Genomic DNA, 24,688 nt, shown 5'->3' with positions numbered 1-24,688 from the left:
TTAATGAAAAATCTCTAGAAAGAAAGCTCAAGGGAAACTATCATTTCCGACTTTGATTATTCAAAGTTTTAGTATTTATGGTTTTGTCTTTCTCAGAATGAAATGCCCTCCTTTCCCTTTTTCTATGTTTCCCGGTTCCCAATATCCGACGTACTTGCCCTGATCGATAACATCCTTTATAATTTTTGACTTGATCATATACAGTTCATTCCCATTATCATAGTCTTTTTCTATCTTGACAATGCAATTATGCCAGGGTGTTGGAATGTGTAGTAGATCTTCGAATTTGGGTTCATCTATGTTTTCCAAGCTCTTAATAGTGCGGCATTGTTCAGGAGCAATCACCTTGATACCAAATTTGGGGCCGCTATTTACGTGAGCATGGATCGAAATTCTCAGATGATTTGGAAAAACCAATTCTACTAAATTGGAATAGGCGTCGTTTCTTTTAATCATGTTGAAGGCAATTTTAGAAATTGTTTTTTTGAATGCTTTTCTAGACGAGTTTTGGAAATATGGTAATAGCGCTAAATCTTCCATCATGAACTTTGAGAATCCTCTAAACAAAAACAGTCTAGGGTGGCCTGGAGTTGAAATTTGTTTTTTTAACAGCCCGGCATCTGTATCACAGCCGCACATCAGAATTTGTCTGCACAAATCAGAGTATTTGCAAATGTTAGTTCCCGTATGATGTTCCATTTCAACCTCGGCAACCCATTCAGATTTAAATAGTTTAGCAGATTTACCTTCAAAAAGCAATTCTTTTAACCCACAAAATCCAATTGCATCTGGTTCTTGTGCCGACAAGTTTTTGTACAGGGTATGCAATTGTGAAGTATACTCTGATACCACTTCATCATCGACTCCAATACAATCAGAAAACACATGGCCATCACTAACAATCCAAACTTTCATTCCAGGTGGATAGAAGGAGCGTACCTGCTGTGTCGCAAATATTAGTCTTTTCAATGCTAATTCTTCTCCCTTGTCGGGGATTGTTGAAAAGACCTTGTTTTTATTTGACGACTTACAAGGAAATGCTGGTAAAATACACTCAATACGTCTGTATCTTTGTGTAAAATACCTAACACGAGATTTAAAGTATTCTCTACCTGTTTCATACCATTTCTCATCAACAACAGAGTTCTTAAGCTGCTGCTCGAAGAAAGAAGTAAACATCTCATCATATTTAATGTCATGGCTGATTAGAGGAAATGAGTTATTTTCTAAGCGGCATCCATCTAGAACATGATATATAAACCAATCATTAAATGCGGAAGCAACTTCGACTTTTGAAACACAACCTCTAATTTGCTGCTCGCCTTCTTTTTGGTACTCACTAATTTTTATTGGCGTTTGAAGATCATGAATATACCTCTTTGCTAGCTCTTTCGAGATGTGAAATTCAATGACATCGTTGGTAATCATGGAAGATTTACCGTCTAAGCAGGCAAATAATTCGTAGAACTCTTGCCATTCGCGCTCGATTGTACATTCCTTTTTTATTTCAATCGCATATAGTTTTCCATAGAAATCCCTGGTATATATTGCAATTATTTTGTTAAAGGTGGAATGGTTACTTTCGGTTTCTGAATCACCCTTGGGTGTTGAAGCTATATCAATAGAACTGCCTAGTGTCATATTATTTTGATTAATTACTATGAACTAAGCCTAGATGTAGATATGGTTCGTCTTGGTGATTAGTCTAATAAAAAAAAAAATAATAATAAATATCAAAGCATTGAAACTTTGATAAGAACTATTGAAATTATCAACTTTTGCATGATTTTTATATGTCTTTCATTTTGTATAATTTACAGTGTATCTTCATTAAATTTTAACGCATAGTAGTTGTGGTAGGTCAATATCAGTAACTCTGATTGATGATGCTACGTTCATACATAAAAAAAATAATAAAAGAAAGCAAATTTTACTTCATTAGAAGAGGTGTTCAGCTTAGAAATGGACAGTAGTGTCATTGCTGGTGATTGACTAGCCTGATTGGGATAGTAGTTTACACTTAAAGAGGGTTTTTTTTCCAAATCAAGATAACTAATAAATGTCTCCAAGTCATACATCATTGAAATAGTTCAATTCTCAACTCCTCACTTTTTATTTGGATGCTCTTATTAGGAGAAATATACTTTAGACCTTCATATACTTATTGTAAATCTCATATTTTTATTATTTTCTGAGGTTGGCTATGTAGTGGAATTATGTGCAATAAAGCTAGACATCTGCTACGCGATTGTTCAGATCACTTGTCCTCACAGATTAATGGCTGAGGGTTCCTCCTGGATGTATAGTAAGCTAAGAATGTAATTATATGAGCCTTAAAAAATTTGTTCCTGATGAATAAATTTAAGGAACTATACTCACAAGACGAATTATATCTTGTGCTTCTAAATCCAGCAAGTTTGACAGTCCAGGGTAACTTTACCCTTTCTGGTTAACTACAAATCTTGATTAGTAGAAATTCTCAAAACAAAGTGATTTACGGTATAATTGAAAATAAAGGTACAAAGATGCCTAGAAAGTTTATATAATGACGTAATTATGTTTGGACGACAATGCATAATTGATTTAACCTCATCAGTTTTATGCGGAGTGATAATCTTCAAACAAAAATGTATCCTAAAATAATACAGCTGATTGCAAACCAAATGTGATTTTTTAGGAAAATTAAGGTTTATTAGATTGGGGGGGAGGTGTATGAATTTCACTCAAGTGGGATTAAAACATGGCAAGTGTCCGTAATTTCTTAACAAATAGCGCTTGTTCAATTTGATCGGACGTCATCTTCCTTTGATATATTCAGTTAATTTTCTATATTTCTACTTAGAAACAAATGTGTTAAGGTCATTTTAGTAACTGGTTCATTAATGGAAAAATAGCTATTTGACGTTATTGTAATTTTGGCCATCTCAACAGAAGCTATAAATATAGACTATTCCATATTGTCTTGTTGATATAATTTCTCTGATACGTATAATACACCAGTGGCAATGCTAAATATTCTGGTTTTTGGCTTTATATGTCTAGTACTATGTTGGATTTTAACCATCTGTTTTCCACCTATTTCGTTTCCGAATAATATTCCAACAATTCCTTTTTATTCAGTTTTTATACCTCAGTATTATAATATTGATCAAGTTCAGTTCTACAACTTGTACATTAGGGAAAAGCTAGAAAAATATGGAGCTGTGAAGTTTTATTTCGGTTCTAGATGGAATATCTTGGTTTCACGCCCAGAATTTCTGAATAACATCTTCAAAAATGAAGACACTTTTGCCAAAAGTGGAAACCAACAAAAGATTCCGTACAGTGTTCTAGCAGCTTATACTGGAGATAATGTAATCAGTGCCCATGGAGTTAACTGGCAAAAATATAGGAAGCCAATAAAAGATGGTCTTCAGCACTTTGACATTGGCATATTGCTTAAAAATGCAATGAAGTTTTGTGAATTAATTAAAGAAGATATGAGGCCATTTAAGTATCATTGCAATTTTAAGATCATTCCTTATATACAAAGATTGACACTAGATAATATCTGTCGAGTTGGACTTGGATTCGAATTTGGTGCAATAGATGAGGATAATAATTCTTTACATAGGCAGCTAATACAGATTAAGAAACAAATTTTTGATCCCTTTTATCTTAACTTCCCTATGTTTGATAGGTTGCCTATACCCTCAAGATTATTAGCGTTTCAGAATGTTGAGAATTTTAGGAGTAGCTTAGTAGATAAGGTACAGAAGCAGCTAATAAAAACCTATAAATTTGAGCAGGCAAATACATCTGGTTCTGCACTAGTAAGAGCCTACAATAACGGTGAATTGACATATAAACAATTAACAGATAATATTGTTATTCTTTTGGTGGCTGGACATGAAAATCCACAATTATTTATTTCAAATCTAATATACTTACTGGGGAAATATCATGACACATGGCAAGTAGATATTAGAAACGAAATTCTCAATAATGAAGAAAATAATTTATCTGAGTTACCTTTATTGAACTCTTTTCTATATGAATGTCTAAGATATTATCCCCCATTAAGCGTTATTATAAATCGGAAGACTACTAAGAGATGTATGCTTGGCCCAGGTATAGTAGTACCAAAGGATACATATGTCGGATATCATAACTATAGTACTTGCCATGATTCTAATTTTTGGGGTCATACCTCCGATATTTTTGATCCTACAAGGTGGGGTAAGGATATAGAAACTATCAACAAAGCATGGAAAACAACTAAGAATAATTGCATCCTAAACACTTTTCATGGCGGAAAGAGGGCATGCTTGGGAGAGAAGTTAGTATTTGTCTCTACTAGGATCATAATTGCTGAATTTCTCTCTTCATTCGAATGGAAATTATCACCATTATGGGTAGAGCAAATGACTCATGCAGGACCATTATGTCCTAAAGATTTAGCTTTAGATATTAGGGTAAGAGATACTAGCATGCAAATACAAAAATTAAATAAATATCTGTAGATTTCAATGATATATATTAATGGAACTAAAAACAATGAAGAGTGCTATGCAAAATTAAAAAAAAAAAACAAATTTCTGGTATGCAATATAAGCAAGCCTAATACCAACGATGCTAGTTAATGTGGTAAAACTACAATAGAAAATCCAAAACGAAAACAACCACTCATAATTAGAAAAAAGAATGTCATGAACAAAAACATAGTGATGTGCTATATTGTTGAAGTTTTCTCAGCTTCTTCCAAACAGAAGTATAATTTATCCCAGAAGTAATCGAAATTCAGCTCATATCCTACAATAACACCTTTCTGAACTTCTTCTTGCTCATATTCGTTCAATATTATCAGTTTTCCCGCGTGGTCACTATGGATATCAATATCAACATCGATATCTAAGCGCCTATACGAGAAATTAATGACCTCCTTTGTTTCCCAGCCATAAAGCTCAAGAAGAGGTAATAAAGTAAGTGGATCATGAATTGGGGGCCCACTTTCAAATCCTTGAGCATGTTCATATGTCTTTTTGAAAAATAGGAACAAATCGTAGAACAGTCTCCTTATATTCGACTTACCATCACCAAGAACCCTCTTCATTACTTCATCAGTAGCCAAGGCTTTGTGTGTGAGATTCAAAGGAATTAATATACACTTCCGTTTGATACCTGGATCTGTAAGCAAGAATTTAGCAGCATGAGGATCAATCCATACATTAAATTCAGCTGATAAACCTTTATTCACATTACCCACACCCAGGCCACCTCCCATAATGCTAATGTATTTAATTTTTTCTAATAAGTAGGGTTTCTCCCGCAATACAGTGGCAATAGTGGTGGTAGCTCCGGTTGAGACGAATGATAGCTCACCATCACTTTCCAAAATGGCTTTTTCAATAGCATCAATAAAGTTAACCTCTTTGTTTACCTCCACTACTGGAACAGGCAATAAAGAAGTGCCGTCCAACCCAGTTTCTCCATGAATATCAGGAGCATAATGAGGTTTTCTAATCCAAGGTCTTTGTGCTCCTAGATATACTGGCACATCAGTCTTCCCCAAAGCTGTCAATAGGGATCTAGCATTATAGTCAGTATTTTCTGGTGGCGCATTACCAAAGCAGGTGCTTAGTCCCACTAGTTTGAATGCAGGTAGGCAGCATGCCAAGAGTATTGCAACTGCATCATCGTGGCCAGGATCACAATCTAGCCAGATAGGTATTTCGGTTGCTGTCATCCTGATAAATTCTTCTTGATATTTGTTTTAAAAAGGCTGTGGTCTCTGTTCTCTTGTGTGTAATAGTTTATACTGCTGTTATTAATATGTTTCAAAAAGTGGATACGTAAAGGATATCTCAATCTAATAATATATTATAGTGTCTTGCGTCTCTAACCCTTCCGCATCCTCTTGTAAACTTCGTTTTCTGTTTTGCATCAGAAGATTTACGATTTTATAAGCCTTTATTGATACTCTGGGTTGCCTTTGCGGCTGTTTCTGAGAAAACCCGGGATCTAAGTGTTTTTTGACACATTTTCACAGAGGGCACATATACAGGAACAAGAGAAGAGTGGTCATTACTCATCACTCAGAATGCAGCTCTCCTTCCTAACATATATGAAGCATGTTGGATACTCAGGACAGCTCATACATCTTATGCATGCGTTCATAATCTAATGTTCTGTTATAAGTAAGTCCAATCTATAGTTTAATTTTTTATCCTTTCGAAGATATTGATCGATATTAAGACTTCGTAAAACCTAAAATATTGGCGAGAGTTGTTTTCTTGATGTTCTAATTTCAACTGTACTAGTTATTTGATGCATAGTATTAGTTATATGATAATTAGTGATATAGTATACAGTGGAGTATTTATTTCTGCGCAGTTGGAAAAACAAAAACATCTAATTTGGAATTAGCATGAATGCATAGTAACTGTAATAGCGTGATTAAGACTATGTTTAATCCATGAAGATATCGTTACCTTGTTGAACAGCCATCTTGGTGTGGAATACGATGTCCTTAGATTCCCATGGGTAAGCATACCACTTGTCTGGGACTTGTCTAGCAGCGAAGTAACGGTTTGGATCGTTCAATAATTCAGCAGGTAGGTCAGCCTTCTTTGGCTTCAGTTTGTCGTGTAGGACAAAGATACCAAAGTTTGTCTTTTGCTCAGGATTCTTTTCCAAATCGATACCCTTAGCCTTGGCTTGGTCTGCGGCATCCTTCTCTAGTTCGTGGAGGGCGTAATGCAGAGTGGTACGTGTGTCATCAACCTCATCCACGATCAATACATTCTTACCGACTAAGTCAAGTTTACATTGTTCATAATCAATCCATTGTGTTCTGTTAACTTTGACACCAACTTGCTCAACTTCTGAGCCAGCAGTATGCAGGTCTTCGTAAAGAGATAAAATGATTGCAAATATTCTAATAGTAGGTACACCTGGTTCCTTCAAAAATGTACGTAGAATTCTTGCTGGGATGAAACCACCACCACCGATAGCGATGATCAAGTCAGGTTTGAAGTTTTTGATTCTCTCAGCACCAATTTGACACAGCTGATGCACGTTGTTGTAGGAGATATACTGCTTATCCTCGTCAGACATTTTTGTATGCACTTATTTGATGTTTCGATTGGTAAAACTTCAGAGTTGTATGTCAATCAAATGATCAGACAATGTCTATATAGTCAAAATTAATAAATGTTAACACTAAGTGTTGCTGGAAACAACTAAATTATGAAAGAGTGTTACAAGTTTAGGTAAGAACTAAACAGAAGAACCACCAGTCTGATTGAAAAAATAGCAATTTAGATGCCATTAATGACGCGAAGGTGTATAACCTATCGTCCATCTTTCTTCACATTTATACTTTTTACAATTTTTTCATTTAGTTCATTTAGGATAAAAAAAATCTCATTGGTTTCAGCGATGAGCTTGACTGGCTTCCATTACAGAAAATTTTTCAGTCGTGATCTCACCTCTACATTGATTACTTAGCATTGTCAAATCAGAAGTCAGTTACAAATGATAAAAGCCATGTATAAGCTCAAACCGTCTGGAAAGTATTCAACAGCACAACTTTCCTGAAGCTCATCGCAAGGATTTTTTATTTCTTTTTGATATTTTTTTCTTCAGTTAGACTCAAATTTTTTTTGAATCCTCACTTTCTTAGAAAAGTCCGTACTATCGTATTTCCATGGTCTTGCAGAAGTCACATTTAATTTAAATTACAACATGAATTAATTAATCTCATATCATCATCTATGTTACTTATTGTAAAAACTGCTATGACATTCTCGTACTTAAAATGACCGATGAAGAAGTGTTAAGCATCAATACAGAGACTATTGCTGTCAAGGCAATATTATCGTTTCGTGTGTTGCCCTGACTTGTTTAAACATTGGTTAGGGCATCTTAGGTACTTAAGATATTTATAGCTAAATGCGCCCTGATTCATTGATTGCAGTTAACTGTTGTATAGAATTTAAAATTTGAATGCAGATGCTTTTAAGAATGACATTATATAGTAAGTGAAGAGATTAGCGAATCGTATTTAATTAAACGTATCTAATATTAAACTTCGACATCACTGTAGCCTTCTTCTTCTGCCTCCGAGTCATCATCTTCTTCTAATGCCTGTTTATCATCTCCCTCTACTTCCGAATCGTCATCTTCTTCCTCAGATCCGGTTTCATACTCTTCTTCACCATCGTCTATTAGACCAGCATCATCAAGCTCTTCATTGTATTCGACATCTTCCTCATCTTCATCAAATTCAACTGTAACTTCATCTTCTAGGTCTTCCTTAGAAGTTGGAGAAATGACAACGTTATTCAAACGTGCTTCCAAGCCCATTAGTTTAGGCAGTAATTCTGCTCTTTTCCTCAAGGTAGAGTGTAAGGACGCTAAGCTTGACATCAAATTCGGTATGTTTACTAGATACGCACCATGGATAATTAAACACCACTTTACCCAAATGTTTAATGGACCTTGACGGTGTGACTGTCTTGCAATTCTTTCTGCTAATCTCTCCAGCAGTATAATAGCCAGAGGTGCTTTTAATCTCAGGATAGTATCTCTTATCACCCTCTCATCACGGTTGTTCAATACAGTTTCAAGTAAGGAGTGGTCATTGGATTGCAATGCTTGAGCCAATACAGTGGTGACCGTACCAGCTACTATAGCAGATTTCGTCAGTTTATCAGATGAGGTGGATATTTTGTTCTTGGCAAAGTTGTTTGATAATTTCGAAAAGTTTGATGCTTCAAGTTTATCCTGTAAAGACAGATCACCAGATGTATCTTCACCAGCTTTCTCCTTCTCTTGTAGTTCCTTTTCCCAATCTTGAATAGCTTGCGTCACATGTCTATAATTGTCACCAGAAGTAATTGTGGCATTACCTTCTTTATAGGCCTTTGTTGATGCTACATCATTACCATATAAGCTCCTGGAATCGTTGAAATTCTTTTGCCTTAATTTGGAGTCCACTGGATGCTGATAGTCTCTTGGAATATTCTCTAAATTTAGATCAACAAATCTTGGAATTGTAACATTGCTAAACCAGACTAAACTTAACAATCTACTCTTAATGAATACATCTAGTACAGGAAATGATTTCTTTTGGTCTTGTTCGCTTACCAGATTAATTATGTTATCCGGTTGCTTTGACTTCTTTACCCTTGATCTCTTCTTTGTAGATGTGATATCTGAAGATACTAGTACATCTTTGAATACTTCCACTGATCCAGATTCTGTAGTAACAATTATATCATTCTCCTTGTCAGCTCTATAGTTCACAATATTAGAGTTGGATACCAGGATATTTTTTGTTTCTCCGGATTGAACATCATAAATGTTAAGGAATCTATCACTAGAGGCAGAAGAAATAAAATATTGATTATTCAGCTTGGTCAACTTGGATACTGGTGTAATATGACCTGGGTAAGTAAGCAATACTTTCTTGTCCGAAAGGGAGACCAAGTAGATGGAATGTGATGCTAGTAACAATTGTTCGTCATTGAATATGGTCAATTGTGTCAATGCTTTAACATTGTCGACTTTGAAATGTTTTAATAATTGATATGATTTGGCATCAAACTGATATAGCATATCATTAGCATCACAACACCAGATATAGGCACTATTTACATCCATACCTGTTATAGCATGACCATTGGTAGTAGATAGCTTTGTAACTATCTCATTTGCCAATGGTGAATAAATCCAAATTTCACCGTTGCTCAGACCTATCAATACACATTGGATATCCTGAGCCCCAAACCAGCACAACTGTGTTACTCGCAGACCAGACTCATCTATTAGCAGTGATGGAAGTTCCACGCTTGAGTCGTAAGATGAAGTAGGCACTACTGATACTCTTTGCTTGTCAAGTTCCACAGACACATAACATAAATACTGTCCATCACCATTGTAACATGATCTTATAATAGGAGAAGTATCAGTCATCCTGTTAATTTTTGTACTTTATTCTTTGTAACAGATATTGGAACTTGTATTCAGATAAAAATTGCTTTCAAATAGAAATTGTATTCAAGCAGAAAATGTTATGGTCCAATTCAAAGCTTTGATGACTGTTTGCTTAGTTAAAGCCTGATCTACAAAGTGGCTAGTAATATCTCGAAGTTCCTAAAGCATACAGTGGTGATTATATAGTGTCTTCGCGGATAAACTTGTTGGCTATTCTGCATAGTTTAGAGATGCTCATCGCAAAAATTTTGTCAGTGTTAGACCTAACTAGAAAGAAATTTGGTTCTCTCTAAGAGCAGTTCAGAGAAATTACCGTACCAAGATAAATTGTATTTACTGTATCCTTAGAAACGTACGGAGAGAGTTATTTGAAAATTTGATTAAAAAAAATTTTGCAAAAGTCACATTATAATCCGTTCCTAATGATAATAATTGTTACTTTATAGTTATTCCATCAAGTAACCCAATTGAAGGATGAGTTATAGCACTATTTAAACTTAGAATTGATGGAGTTATTATTCTTTTTTATGCTAGTTTTAATTTTTACATTATTAATTGCTTAAGTTGCTATTAAATATTCTATTTTTTCAGTTGGGTGTTCATCAAAGTAATTGCCTCAGAACAGACAATATAACGGCAGTTTAAAATTGAGCAGTCATTGAGTTCACATTTTCATCATGATTAGATGATGATAATAATGACTTTATATCAATATTAGCACTTTTTGAGCTTTCGTTTGCGTAATCATCCAAAAATTTTCTGAAGAAATCTTCTGGTTTCAATAGGGAGGTAGATGCATCGTAGTAATTTTCCTCGTAAGGGTAATTATTATCAGCAGAAACAGTAAATTGTTCTGTTACATTTCGAGAGCTAGGTGTGCCATCTAAACTTAATAAGTGATGACTACCTTGACCGCGTTCGATATTATTTGATGTACGCCGTGACGTCATTCCATAAAATCCGGTCATATTATTTGCAGGTCCACCCTGTTTTTCTGTTGAATTAGTTTTACTATCCTGCCATTCATGATAAAGTGGTGTGGTAGTCAGATTATTGGTACGATGGTTAAATTCGTTCCTACCATCTTGGTAATCACTTTCTCTGTCCTGGAAAGTGGCAATATGTGACTTCATTTGCAACAATGTCCTCGTAGATGCTTCTGAAGTGCGCTGATTTAACTCTTCAAATAGAGGTTTTAGAACGTTGAAAGTAGTATTGCTTGCATCAGAACCCTGTCTTAGGTGCAATAATATCTCCATACCTATTTTCGAAGTTTCTTGTACACTGAAGCTTAGAGGATTACCTGAAATGTTGCCTTTATTGTATTGAAACGAAAAAAACTCCAAGCATGAAACACTGTAAAATATAGTATGGACTGAAAACCAGTAACTACCATTCAAAAATCCTTCTTTTATCATTTCTTCTGCTAGTTTGATAATTGCATGAGCAGTTTCAAAACACTTGATAGCATTTCCAAAATGGAAACTAACCGTCGGGTATTGGGACGGATGCATTATAATATAATGAGAAAATGGCTTGTATAGTAGCAGTTTTGTAAGTAAGTAATCTAAGTAGAGTAACTTTTTAGCCTTCAGACATCTCTCGCCGCACCTCGTCTTTATAAGTTGATCATCATCGGCCCTTAATACATTGGGTAGACTTGCATACCATCCAAATAGCTCATTTTCGAAGTACTTTACTTTTTCTTCCACAGCACTCAAAGAATAATTTGAATGGTGTAGGTTACGCAATGCTTTACATATATGGGACATTATAAGGATGAGCTTGGTATGTTGGTTATTTGCACCTGCACTGCTTAAACCAAACTGACATTTTTTATAGATAATGCCATCCTCTCTAATGTTCTCATCTTCAACATCAGCAGGTAAATCCTGATTCACATCACTATCAGATAAACCAAAGGGGATACCCATTATGCAATTTAGATACATATCAACCTTAAAGACACTCCAAAATAATCTCTTTCTAGTTTCATCTATAATGGGAGTCGGCCCTATCAATGATGTTGTTCTATGAAAGCCATTCTTCACTAATGCCCGCATTGCTATACCCACGTAAGAGTAGCATATCTTTATTTTAGCCGTGCATTGCAAAAATAGTGTCATCATGAATATTGTCTGAATTGAATATATATCGTCCGCATTTGCTATGTCTATCAATCTCTTTGCCTCTAGAAAGAATTTCTGTCCTTCATCTTCATAGAACTCTCTTGTGGACACATCTTTACCATTAACATCATCTTTGCAAAATAATGCTCCCACAGCCAAAACAGAGTATATCAGCGGTAATACCTTGAGTTGTTCGTTATTATAAGTCTTGTTTTGACTATCATTATCCTCGTATAATGACTCCAATAACTTTACAATGGTCGGTCTGTGGTAAAATCTGAAGAGAATGCACACACAGTCCCAAGTTTTCATTATTAGTTTTAGAGCAACATCTTTTGGAGGTAATGGCACTCTTGCTCGGCTTGGTATATAAGTGTTAATGACTGAGTTAATGTTTAGAGAAGAATTAGAAATGTGTGAAGATATAATATTAATGAAACTCTCTCTGTCAAATGATGGACTATTCAAAATCTTGTCGAGTTGCAAAGGTGGGAATATTGCTTTCACTATATCTTGGTATAGTGAATTATCGATTTGAGATTTGCTTTGTGAGTAATATCTTTCTGGGGATGTTGACACAGATTCTGGTGAAAACGATTCGATTTCAGCAGATTCATTTCCGTTTAGGTTGTGTTTTGGTTTTGACTGAGACAGTTTCGGTACGTCCTGTTGGTAATTAGCACTGTGTATGGTGTCTCCATTATTGACCTTCAGACTTTTTTTTACCTTAACCGCTAACAAGGGGCCTGATCTCTTCTTGATTTTGTTGGGACTGCCGAGTATGAGATCGTGAGACTTGTCATGGGACGCAATCTCACGATATATGCACTGTATGTTAGCCTTCCTGCAACTCTGGCACGGGTTACCACCTTGACACTTGGTCTTTCTTTTCTTGCACAAATCACACGCCCTGGAGAGTCTCTGCGTTCTAGCCACCAGCTGATTTGTGGTCATATCAGGAGACAGCACAAATAATTTTGGTTTCATGCTTAGGTTATTCTTCTTCTCCATTGTTTTCTTCAAGTTCAGAAGAACTCTTGCGATATATTAAGAATTACTTTGCTCGTCTATCCCGTCAAATGATCTTCAACTTTGTGATATCCTATATGTGGCCCTTATATAAACTTGGCTCTGTAAATCATGTCCAATATTGAACAGTTATAGATTGCCTTGTCTGCCCTCACTTTTAGCAGCTTCTAGTACCGCTCGAATGCTCAAATGCTCGAAAGCTCGAAAGCTCCTAGGCTCTAAAGCTGTAAAGCTCTAAAGCTCTAAAGCAGTGATTTGCTGAGGCCCATTTACACAGAGGAGTTCGAGTGACAAAGAAGCGATTATGCAGATTAGATGTTCAAGTCCAGAGTTCACGGGGGGAATCCCACTAGAACTCCAGCAGCGTGCAAATTATTATCCTTTGGTTCAGGTCCCAAGGAAGACACAGAATTACTCATACGAAAGCCTAAGATTTCGGGATCGTCTACAGTAGAACATCAATTATCCTGGTGTGAGAAGGGATGCAAAAGACAGCACTAAGACAGTATGCAGAGAACATGGTTACAGCAGCAACGAACATACGCAACGAACATCAGTAGATTCCTTAGGGTCCCTCACCCCCCCTTGTCCTCCACTACCCTGCGTCAGAAGACACCTGTTAGAAGAGTCCCCCAGTTTCGCTGCGAGAAGTTCATCCATCGAGTGTATTCTCACATATAGGCCCGCTAAAAATATCTGCTCTGCGGGACAGACTGTGCTTCGGGATTAGCATATCCAGCAATTAACAGAGCAGAGAATATTCTTTGATTTCCACCTACTTGAGCCAATAATGGAGGCTCCACTTAATAAAATGCGCACAATGCATCTATCACAGTGCGCAGCAGGAGGATACCAGTTGCACACCGGAGATATATCTCAAAAATGATATTGCCTGGGTTTTTGGAGCTATTACCAGATCGGGAAATTGATACGACCCTTTAAGGATGTGGGGCGAGGTTCCTTATAGCGTGGGATGAATAAGGTGGATATTAGCACCAAAGCTTTGATCTACAGGTATATCCGTACCTTTGGTGAAAAATAGTATGTAAAAGCGCATATCCATTCTTAAGAATTAAGTTAAACTTATTACCTTCCTATTAGTATTTAGCAATAGATGTTGTGAAGTATAGAAGGAAGTCCTCGTATGCAGAGCGCAATTCAGTATTTCAAGAGGACAAGCAAACGAGATACAATAGACTTTCTAGCCGCGAATTTGTAGTGATGACAGAAACTATAGCTTATCAGGTATTTTATTCCTTTCTTTTTTTTATTTGTTTTTCTCTGATGTTTTATTGAAAGAAAATATATATTGAAATATCGTGTGCTATTAAATATTGTTCTATGTACAGGGACCTTAAATTATCTGCATGTTGTATTTACTTGAGGTACTTCTCCCTGAGAAGGTTGTTTAATTTGTAATTCTCTGGTCTACCAGTATTTCTTTCATAGAGGTAATAACTGGAAATACCAAAAATCAGTGCTATTGTAGGATCAGCAATCCTGGGATGTGTTAGTAATACTAATATCACCGGTGTGTACTAAGATAATTAAAAAATTCGGAACTTACCTTCCAATTAAGTATGGTGCCGGTTTCATATTTGCGACAGTTTAATTTGCGCTTATACATATTGTGTATTCCTTGTGCACCAATATCAAAGAGAGAGGGAACTTATCCCTCGATTTAAAGCTGCTGTAACGGCTCTTCGAGGCACTAAAAATACTCGTCATATGTTACTTAGCCCCAATTAGACCTAAATCCAAGATAAAGAATGTTATTCATAGTGGCTCTCTAAAAAGCTTTACATAATTACACAGTCTTTCACCCCTAAACCATACATTACCTTTTCAACATCTCTCTTGACTCTAATCCAGTCTGCTCTTCTTTGAACAAATTCATAGATCTCCTCCTGGGTGAAAAGTCCTTGGAATTTCCCCAGATCCGAGATCATTTTACCTAGATCCTTCGAGTCCTTACCCGATATTATATACAGTTGTCCGATATTTTTCAAGCCTTGGTATAGACGTACTAGTGACTTTTGCCTCAATTTTTTCGAGAAGAAGTCATAATAGTAATTAAGATCACAAATGAGAATAATGCCACCATCTTCTGATATTAAGCTCCCTTTTATGTGCTTGACTACCTCATTGAAAAACCGTTCACCAATCTCTTGCTGATATACATCAACTGTTCCCTTGTCAGTAGCACCGTTCAACAGGAAACAATGATTCTCTAGAAGTTCTACTACTTGCATAGCACACTGTGTGGGTTTGATTTCTAAGGTAGAGGCTCCCGATGAGCCAACTTCAGGGTTGAAATCGTCCGGTAATTGTACTGTATTAAATACAAAATTAATCTTATCCATTAGCTTACTGATACCAATATTCAGTCCCTCAGCAACATAATCATCTACCACTGTCTCAAATTTCTTTTTCGCTTGAACAACGTCATTCAAGAAATCTCTGTTCTTATCGATAATATTCTTCCCTAACAATTCATTTTTATAAAAGATTGATATCATTTGTAAAATAATGTCACAGATGTTCATTAGTTCCGTGAAATTTACTAATGGCTCAACTTTTGCAGTCTGGAAAGCTTGTAAATTTATATCAATCTTATCTATTTCATTAGGATCGTATTGTTGGAGAAGCTTGGTACCTTTCTCGAATGCAGGCTTTACATGTGCCTCACATAGCTCATTTACAAGAATCTTGAACAGTGCTTGGCATTTTGTTTTGACAATGTTGGCTATAGTATCTATTTCAGTAAAATAGTTTACTTCATCGATTTTTTCCTTGACCAGCTGAACTACCTTATAACATAAGTCTAAGCTAACTAATGTTTTAATGTTCTTTAAATTATTGGAGATTGTATTCAAGTTATACGCAAGTTTCAGCTGGTCTTCCATATTTTGTCGATCACTTTGAGCGTTTGACATTTTAAAAAGTTTCGTGAAGGAACTTAGAAAATCATTTTTATCGGTTCCAATATCGGTTCCAATTTCTGATTGGTTACGCAATGAATTGTATATCTCTTCATTCTTTTGCATTTCTTCTGATCGTACTTTTTCATCATGGGCTTTGAACTCCTTCGATATTTCATTTCTTACGTACATCGGTGTTAAATTTAGATATTTCACAATGTTGTCAGTTAAGTATATGTTAAGAAATTCTTTCACTACTTTGTGAAAAGTTTCACCACCGTTAATTGAATCATGTAAATCTTCACAAAGCATTTTGGTTATCATTGTGTAAACTCGTGGAAAAAATAGTACAATGTACTCCTCATTATCTCCCAGCAACTGGTTGATTGGAGTGAGTATCACTTCTTGTATAAATGTTTCTATAATGTTCAAAATCATAGGGTATTTATTTCCGAACAATATGTCAATTGTGTCTATGTTGTCATTGAGGTAATTTTGTAGCTTCTCCAGAGCGTCAGATAATTTGTCGTAATCAAAAATTACCTGGTCATCACCTTTGTTAGACGAAGAAGTTTCCATCTTTGATAGTTCTGTTTCTGATTCCAACAGAGATGTATTTGACTTTTCTTCTTTCTTTACAAGCAAACCCTCGGGTAACCAATTCTCAAAGTCTGTATAATCTATTTTAGATTTGTAAAATTCTACTGCATATACCTCTTCATTCAGGAGCAATAAAACGCTAATAAACGTTGCGGTGCTTTTGTAGTCTGCATTTTGATAAGTTCTTTCAGCTTCTTGTAATACGGAGTTAATAAAAATTTCTTTTAAAATAACCAAATTCTGCTCAATTTTTGTATAGTAATCAATATCATTTATATTGCACTTATTGTACCTTTGTATATTATTCAGAATTTTGGCCTGAGAGAGAGGATCTTTCTCATATTTTGCAGGGAAAAAATGGGACATGTTATTATGGTAAAGTTTTGAGCAAAATTTCTCCAACAAGTCAAAGAACAGCTTGAATACATCCTTCGCATTTTTATCAGTAAAAGAGGATAGCCTGTCAAATACGTTTGTGGCATCAATATCATTGTTTTGATCTGTTACTTCTATTAACAGTTCTTGCTGTTGTTCAATTTCATCCTTTTTATCTACTTCACCAGCTTCAGTTGATTTAAATAACCCTATAACGGCAAGTTTGTCCATCCATATTGTTCGATCTAAATCATCAGTTAATACTTCATGATATACTCTCTTGTTGACTTGCCTAAAGTTGATGTAATCTTTAGTGTTTAGTAGGCTTGCTATGTAGACAGTAATTGAAGGTACTTTGAAAAGGTCTTCTACTACCGTAGCATTTGCATCTAAATCATTGATCATTATGTTCTGATGTTATTTATGGAATTGCGTCATAAACTTCTATTTGTTATGCTGAAGACCCTCAAACCTATTCGATCCATATACAATGGTTTGATTGAAATAGATGGATACTATCACTATATGGAAATATTAGTTATAAACTGAATGAAAGTATATGATGTTTTGGTATTCAATATTCTCACTTTGTTGGTCCGAAGAATCCTTTAAAGGTGAAAAAGCATAAAATTCTGAAGGTGACAAAAAATAATCGATGGCCCATCGCATAACTATGACATTAATGGTATTAAATACAGTCAACCGCAAAGATAAGTTCTGGTAGTCTGACAACAGAATAAATTACAATATTTTTTTAACCTGCTGTCTGTTCACTTAAGAGAATATCGCAGATATTAATACAGTAATATTAGTTATGACAGTTAATGACATTCCTCAGCAAACAAAGGAAGATATTAATAAGACAGTGGAGTATCTAAGACAATACGGTCCTGAATTCTTAGAAAAGTTGAGAGGAGATGTCAGATTTGAGTTTATAGAAGAGAACTCTCCATATCACAGTTATTTTATTAGCCAGTACCAAGACAACAATAATAGTCATCTACCAGATAGTGTTTTGTCGAGCAACGGGGAGGCTGATGAGGAGGGAAAAGAAGTTGAAGAGCCATATGAATTCAGGTTTTCAAGATATTCAAGATCATTAACTAAAAGAGATTTTGAAATAATACGACAAGTAGCATTACTTTGTGCAATTAATGAAGACGTCAAATATCTGGACAAGATCAGACAAGCATACGGAAGTGATGAAAAACTGTCTTTCTTGAATAAACAGCATCCTTTGAATTCTGTTTTTTTTGATTTGTTGCAACAGTATAAATTAATCATAAAACAGGATATTATTCCACCTGCAATAGCCTTTCCTAAGAATAATAAAAAAAATAAGAAGCATATTGATCTGAAACAGATTGTATTAGATAGATGTTTTAGGAGAGCGGAATATGCTGAATACACTAAGAAGTTACAGGATGTGAAGCATAAAATAGCTCATGAGCGCAAGATACACTTTGCGGCAATCAAATGGACAGAATTCAAGGTTATTGCATCCATGGCTAAGCTGCATAGAGAACCAAAACCAGCCATTAAATTTAATGAACTCATAATATCAACAATAGATGGCAAAAATTCAGCATTATCTGTATTTGACACTGCCACAGGGAAAGAAATACCTTTATTAGAGCAACGGGAAGAAGCAAGTGCTGAAAAGAAGACTAATAAGAAGAAAATGAAGATAAGAGCTGCTGGTGAAACAAGACTGAATAAGCGTAAGGCCTCAGAAGCCCCTAGTGATGATCATCCAGCTGAAAAGAAGGGGAAGAGAATGGTTAGATGTCCAATAACCAACAACCTTATCGAAGAGGATAAATTTGATCAGCATATCCGTACCATCTTGAATGACCCTACGATATACGCTGAAGAGAAAAAGAAATATAAGCAATCGCACAGTCTATCAAATTTAACATCTGATGAGGTATATCAAAATATTAAACGATTAGTGAAAAGATAATGTACTGCCACGGACAAAGCTACCCGATTGTAGAGCAGCGTCAGTCACAATACCACCCGAACTTGGCAATAACGATAATATCAGTCGTTAAGACAAATACTACAAATGAACAATACATCTGTTTGCCAACTGCTTCCGGAATGAAAATTTATTAGACAGATACAGAGGAAGCACAGTGCGACGCAACTGTTAAGCACACTATAGCATTTTTCGGATCACGTGCCTCTGTTTCTTATGTGAAACAAGAGATGCCATCAGAAAATTAAAAAATGAAAATTAGGTCTGATTTTGTTACACGCCTGCGGTATTTTCAGTGGCCCCGGTGCGAAATTCGCGTCCATTTTCCCAAAACGGTAAACCTATTAGCTGACTTGTTCTGTTTTGGGATCAACCTCCAGTCGAAGTTGAAAAAAGACCCAATAAGAAAAAGATTTGGATAAACTTGATGAGATACTAATAACACCTGGAGTAAGCTTGGTTTGCCTTGACAACTGGTGTACATTACAATAGTTTATTAGGCGCCCGAATAGTTTGGTTTTCAGGAAAGATTTTTAATATTAACAATTAGTACCACGATCAATCATATCATTAGTGGAGGTTATCAGAATATTCTACATAGTTTTTTGGGAAGCCATAGATATCAAAGTTGTCGGTTTTTATTCCATTATATGTGTTGACCTTTGTCATAATCACAGCTTGCCAATTATATCTCATACTATTGAGTCTCCAAGATTATAGAAGTTACTGCAAATATACTACAATAGAAATGGAAGAGGTAATAAATCTAAACAACATTTTTTATAAGTCCTATTCGGTCGACCCCAATACGGGTCACTCCATCTATGTCTTCGACTCTACTTATTTGCCCTCTGCTGCAGAATTAGGCGTAAATGATAAGAATGATTATGATGAGATGATTACGGAGTTGATGGATATGCTGGTGAAGAAGCTACCACAGGCACCATTCTCGTTGGTTATATTTTCCTCAGGGTTCTCCGCAAAGAAGATAAGCTGGGTGTATGGTGTCAAGATGTACTCTAAATTGCCAAAACTATTCAAGAAATACCTGCAGGAGACGTATATTGTGCATGAGTCATTCTTTGTTAGAACAGTATATCAAGTATTATCAAATGCTATGAATTTCAAATTTTTAACTAATAATAAAAGTGAACAAAATGGCACAGTGGAAGATGAGAGCAGGAATGGTAATGCAATAAGACACGTTTCTACATTATCTGAACTAGCTTGTATGATAGATATAACTAGACTGAGAATATCCCTTAACGTTTATTTACATGATTCAGAAGTGACTGGTGAGTACTTCTTGTCGTTACCTGATTACTACACAGAAAAATTATCACCAACTAGTAAAAGGCAGTACAGACAAATAATATTTGACAAGATATTTAACCGTCTAAAATATGACGCGTTAACCAATGAATTAGTGTTCCAACGGCCAGGTTCTTACAAGAAAGTTAATATTCTATTGAGTATTATTGAAAGAAATAACTATATTGATCTTTCCCAATGGGACATCTATTCGCTAGCATCTATATTCACAAATTTCCTCAAAAATAAGAGCAAACCACTAATACCCATAGACTTGATTGAGCTTCCAATTCATGACAATTTCGAGTATACATTTCAGGTCTTCAAAGAGATAGTGAGGTACAATAACTACTATGATATATTATGTGCTATATTCCCTCTCTTCATATCAATTTTAAATGCCGGCGATATTACTAGGCATGATAGCAGATCTTTGAGTAGAGCTCTAACTCCAACATTATGTAAGGAAAAGGTGTCTATGATGAGCTCCGATAGATTAGCGATAGGTAATAAGTACATCAGGAATCTTTTTGAACATTTTCATGATATTATAAAGGTATTGGAAACCAATGAAAAAAGAAATGAGAAAATAAGTAAGAGTGACATTGCAGAACTTGCTAACTTGACCATCAATACCCACATTAATATCAACTCCAGAAGTAGTTCAGGTTCCTCTGATTTGCTGTTAGATATAAATTCTGACAGAAGCGGATCTGTATCAAGTTCACCAAAAATACCACCCAAACTTCCACCTAGAAGAAACGCTAGTAGTGAATTGAAATTGGCAAAGGAAGAGTCATCGATCCAAAGGCCTGTTAGAGCAATCTCATTATCACATACCAATTCAGAGGATGAAAGTAATACGTCTCTGCCATCGGTCAATTCCACATTTTCAAAGGCCTCGTCTTCAACTGATTCCACAAATATTGAACAAGAAAATAAAAATACTGATATTAATAATGACAATACTAATGATAAAGATAGTCCAGTCAAAACTGAACGAAACAACAATGATATACAGAACATGATCACGGATGGTTTTGCTGACGTTGATGTCTCTCAGGTTGTTTTGAAGAAAGACAAGATTCAAGAATTTGATAAGGAACTGCAAAAGAAGAAAAAACTTGCAGGTGAAGAAAATACCGTAAAAACAATAAAGTTCTCAACGGAAAGTTACTCAGACATTAAAACAAATAAGGTTAGTAAGTTGGCAGCTTTGTATGAGGAAAGATTGATGGGTTTACAAGTGATGAATGAGATACGGCATCAGAATTCAGTCTAGCAGCACCTCTAGCGTTTATGAACAGTTTTAGATTAGCATACTAAGTACAGTTTTTTGTATTGCATTCACTAAAGCGTTAATTAATATAACTTACTCTCATATTACATTTTAATAACATCTATACAAATAAATAACAACACCAAGTGTCAATATATTTTGTTAATATTGACAGTAGAAATAAATATTAATATGCGAATTTACATGCAAAACAAATCAGTGGTTTCTACGTTGTTCACCAATGAAGTTGATAGCTGATCCAGCCTTAAAGAAGTCAATTTGATCCTTTGACAGAGTGTGTTTGGTTTTGATTATGAAGCTTTCACCATTTGGTTTAGTTACTTTGACATCTAGGAACCCGCCATTATTACCGTCTTGAGCTACTAAATCTATTAGGCCCACAGTCTCCAAAGTGTCACCACCAGAAATTCTGTCATAGTCTGCCTCATCAGCAAATGTTAGTGGTAGCATACCTTGTTTCTTCAAGTTTGTCTCATGGATTCTGGCAAAAGATTTGACAAGTATCATTTGACCACCCAAGTATCTTGGAGACAAAGCAGCATGTTCTCTTGCTGAACCTTCACCATAGTTGTGCTCAGCAACAACTGTCCATGGTCTACCATCCTCTTTCCACTTCATCATCAATCCAGGGATATCATAGGCAGTACCATCTAAGTCATAAGCCTTATTCACCTCGCCAGTTTCCTTGTTTTGTGCACCAATTAAAGTGTTGTAGGAAATATTCTCCAGATGACCTTTATACTTCAACCATACACCTGCAGCTGAAATATGATCAGTTGTACATTTCCCTTCTACCTTCATCAATACATTAGTCCTTAATTCCTTACCGTTCCAAGGTTTGAAAGGTTCCAAAAGTTGTAAACGATCAGAGGTTGGAGAAACTTTGACTTCAACATTTGGATCAGCACTTAATTTTCCTGCTGGATAGAATTTATCCCTACCGTGTTCAAATCCCTTGGAAGGAAGTTCTTCACCTACAGGTGGATTGAATCTAAATTCACCGCCATTTGGTAATGGAATAGCATCAGTTAATGGGTTGAATTGAGCATTACCTGAATAGCTCATAGCAGTAACGATTTCTGGGGAGGTTAGGAAATTCATGGTGTTTCTGTTACCATCATTTCTAGCCCTGAAGTTTCTGTTAAAGGAGGTAAAAATTGAGTTGGTCTCGCTTGATTCCTTTGGAACATCTTCTCTATCCCATTGACCAATACAAGGACCACATGCGTTAGCTAACACAATGGCACCATTATCTTCAAATTTCTTAATAAGGCCATCTCTATCCAATGTAGCTCTGATAGCTTCAGATCCTGGAGTAACAAAGAAAGGAATGCGAGGCTTCAAACCAGCCTTTTCAGCTTGGTTGACTAAATCGATCACACGACTCATATCTTGGTATGATGAATTGGTACATGAACCAATCAATGCAGCGGAGATATTTTGAGGCCATTTTTCTTCCAGACTTCTTTCAGCATATTTAGTAATTGGTGTCGACAAGTCGGGAGTGAAGGGGCCATTTACGTGTGGTTCTAACTCGGATAGGTTAATTTCTATTACTTCGTCATATTGAGCACCTTCATCCGCTCTTAGGAAATTGTAGTTAGCCAAGGCGGCGTCTGCTGCAGTAGCAACAAAACCTCTACCAGTGGCTTCCAGATATCTCTTGTGTGCAGCTTGGTATGGGAAAGTGGATGTGGTAGCACCGATCTCAGCACCCATATTACAGATTGTGGCCATACCGGTACATGATAGAGTTTCTACACCTTCTCCAAAATATTCGACAATGTAGCCTGTACCACCTCTAACGGTTAGTTTACCTGCAAGCATGGTGATGACATCCTTTGGAGCCGACCAGCCGTGTAGTTTACCGGTCAATTTAACACCCAGAACCTTTGGTGCCTTTAATTCCCATGGGGTTCCAGTTAAGGCGTCCACGGCATCAGCACCACCAACACCAATAGCGATGGCACCTAGACCACCAGCGTTTGGAGTGTGTGAGTCTGTACCTAGCATCATCAAACCAGGCGCGGAGAAGTTCTCCAGCACGATTTGATGGATAATACCGGAACCAGGACCCCAGAACTGTATGCCGTATCTCTTCGCACAGCTCTCCAGGAAATCAAAAACTTCCTGGTTGGTCTTAATGGAGTTTCTCAAATCCTTGGTTTCACCATCTTTTCCGACAATTAAATGATCACAGTGGATCGATGCTGGAACAGCAGTTTCTGATAGGCCAGTGGTCATGAACTGCAAAAGAGCCATTTGTGCAGAGGCGTCTTGCATGGCGACTCTATCAGGATTCAATTTCAAGTACTTCTGGCCTCTGATGTCTGCGACTCTAGAGGACGTAAGAGATTCTTCGGGGTTACACAGATGTGAGTACAGAATCTTTTCAGCCAAGGTCAATGGTTCATTGTTCAGTATTTGCTTAACTTTGTCCAAGTTATTTAGTAATTTAGCATAAGGTGGAGTGTATGCTCTCAAATTCTCCGGAACAGAGGGGATATTTCGACTAACTGTAGCCAGGTTTCTTCTACCGACAGCTCTAAACATTGCTAGTGGGTACGAATTGTAGTTTGTTGTAATGTAAGACAAGGTCCGGCTCAGTATAGACGTTTTACTTCTATTTGTTATTTTTATTTGTTAAGTTATTGTTGTTAATATATATAGTGAGTTTGCTATGAAAAAAAAAATTTTGTAGGACTTGCAATAAATGTTTAGTCATCGCCAAATATTTCCCACCGCAATTTTTTCTTAATTTCCAACTTCAATTGACAATGGGAAGGTGGTACTGTTTACACTGGAATTCTTAGTATTAGTCAAGAGCCAATGGATGTTTCTTGCACATCCTAAAAGGAAACCCTTTTCCCGAAGATATGAAATGGAAAGCTTTTTGTAAAGAACTAGTTAGATCAAAGATGAGAGGTTGATAGGAAACTGAAGAAAAATCCCGATGGAAATTTGGATTTCTTTTATTTTTTCAAAATGATGACTACTTAATGGTTTGGATATCCCCTGCATTGTACGGGTGATTGTGTAGTTGGGCAAAAAACTTATTCGAAAA

At 36.0% G+C, this 24,688-nt stretch overlaps 11 protein-coding genes across 11 annotated transcripts; 3 read left to right on the top strand and 8 right to left on the bottom strand.

The window, feature by feature from the left end:
* Positions 1-75: 75 nt before the first annotated feature.
* Positions 76-1,641, bottom strand: DIT1 (Dit1p; the record flags this gene model as incomplete). The annotated part of the gene is made up of 1 exon (XM_446085.1): positions 76-1,641. One exon carries the CDS (start codon positions 1,639-1,641, stop codon positions 76-78), a length of 1,566 nt encoding a protein of 521 aa, XP_446085.1.
* Positions 1,642-3,005: 1,364 nt separating this feature from the next.
* DIT2 (putative cytochrome P450) lies at positions 3,006-4,502 on the top strand (the record flags this gene model as incomplete). The annotated part of the gene is made up of 1 exon (XM_446083.1): positions 3,006-4,502. The coding sequence occupies one exon, from the start codon at positions 3,006-3,008 to the stop codon at positions 4,500-4,502; it is 1,497 nt and encodes a 498-aa protein (XP_446083.1).
* A 209-nt stretch (positions 4,503-4,711) lies between these two features.
* On the bottom strand, positions 4,712-5,725 carry URH1 (trifunctional uridine nucleosidase/nicotinamide riboside hydrolase/nicotinic acid riboside hydrolase; the record flags this gene model as incomplete). Its single annotated transcript, XM_446082.1, has 1 exon — positions 4,712-5,725. One exon carries the CDS (start codon positions 5,723-5,725, stop codon positions 4,712-4,714), a length of 1,014 nt encoding a protein of 337 aa, XP_446082.1.
* Positions 5,726-6,447: 722 nt separating this feature from the next.
* On the bottom strand, positions 6,448-7,095 carry HPT1 (hypoxanthine phosphoribosyltransferase; the record flags this gene model as incomplete). The annotated part of the gene is made up of 1 exon (XM_446081.1): positions 6,448-7,095. The coding sequence occupies one exon, from the start codon at positions 7,093-7,095 to the stop codon at positions 6,448-6,450; it is 648 nt and encodes a 215-aa protein (XP_446081.1).
* A 969-nt stretch (positions 7,096-8,064) lies between these two features.
* Positions 8,065-9,957, bottom strand: UTP5 (Utp5p; the record flags this gene model as incomplete). The annotated part of the gene is made up of 1 exon (XM_446080.1): positions 8,065-9,957. The coding sequence occupies one exon, from the start codon at positions 9,955-9,957 to the stop codon at positions 8,065-8,067; it is 1,893 nt and encodes a 630-aa protein (XP_446080.1).
* A 662-nt stretch (positions 9,958-10,619) lies between these two features.
* GVI51_F02255 (uncharacterized protein) lies at positions 10,620-13,118 on the bottom strand (the record flags this gene model as incomplete). Its single annotated transcript, XM_446079.1, has 1 exon — positions 10,620-13,118. The coding sequence occupies one exon, from the start codon at positions 13,116-13,118 to the stop codon at positions 10,620-10,622; it is 2,499 nt and encodes an 832-aa protein (XP_446079.1).
* A 1,394-nt stretch (positions 13,119-14,512) lies between these two features.
* Positions 14,513-14,732, bottom strand: NCE101 (Nce101p; the record flags this gene model as incomplete). The annotated part of the gene is made up of 2 exons (XM_002999492.1): positions 14,513-14,636; positions 14,704-14,732. 2 exons carry the CDS (start codon positions 14,730-14,732, stop codon positions 14,513-14,515), a joined length of 153 nt encoding a protein of 50 aa, XP_002999538.1.
* Positions 14,733-14,935: 203 nt separating this feature from the next.
* Positions 14,936-17,437, bottom strand: RCY1 (Rcy1p; the record flags this gene model as incomplete). Its single annotated transcript, XM_446078.1, has 1 exon — positions 14,936-17,437. The coding sequence occupies one exon, from the start codon at positions 17,435-17,437 to the stop codon at positions 14,936-14,938; it is 2,502 nt and encodes an 833-aa protein (XP_446078.1).
* A 409-nt stretch (positions 17,438-17,846) lies between these two features.
* PRP21 (Prp21p) lies at positions 17,847-18,995 on the top strand (the record flags this gene model as incomplete). Its single annotated transcript, XM_446077.1, has 1 exon — positions 17,847-18,995. The coding sequence occupies one exon, from the start codon at positions 17,847-17,849 to the stop codon at positions 18,993-18,995; it is 1,149 nt and encodes a 382-aa protein (XP_446077.1).
* A 766-nt stretch (positions 18,996-19,761) lies between these two features.
* On the top strand, positions 19,762-21,606 carry ECM25 (Ecm25p; the record flags this gene model as incomplete). Its single annotated transcript, XM_446076.1, has 1 exon — positions 19,762-21,606. The coding sequence occupies one exon, from the start codon at positions 19,762-19,764 to the stop codon at positions 21,604-21,606; it is 1,845 nt and encodes a 614-aa protein (XP_446076.1).
* A 213-nt stretch (positions 21,607-21,819) lies between these two features.
* ACO2 (aconitate hydratase ACO2) lies at positions 21,820-24,177 on the bottom strand (the record flags this gene model as incomplete). The annotated part of the gene is made up of 1 exon (XM_446075.1): positions 21,820-24,177. One exon carries the CDS (start codon positions 24,175-24,177, stop codon positions 21,820-21,822), a length of 2,358 nt encoding a protein of 785 aa, XP_446075.1.
* Positions 24,178-24,688: the final 511 nt, after the last annotated feature.

Source organism: Nakaseomyces glabratus, chromosome F (assembly GCF_010111755.1).
Source record: "Nakaseomyces glabratus chromosome F, complete sequence".
Lineage (NCBI taxonomy): Eukaryota > Fungi > Ascomycota > Saccharomycetes > Saccharomycetales > Saccharomycetaceae > Nakaseomyces > Nakaseomyces glabratus.
This window is presented reverse-complemented; position numbering and strand designations above follow the sequence as displayed.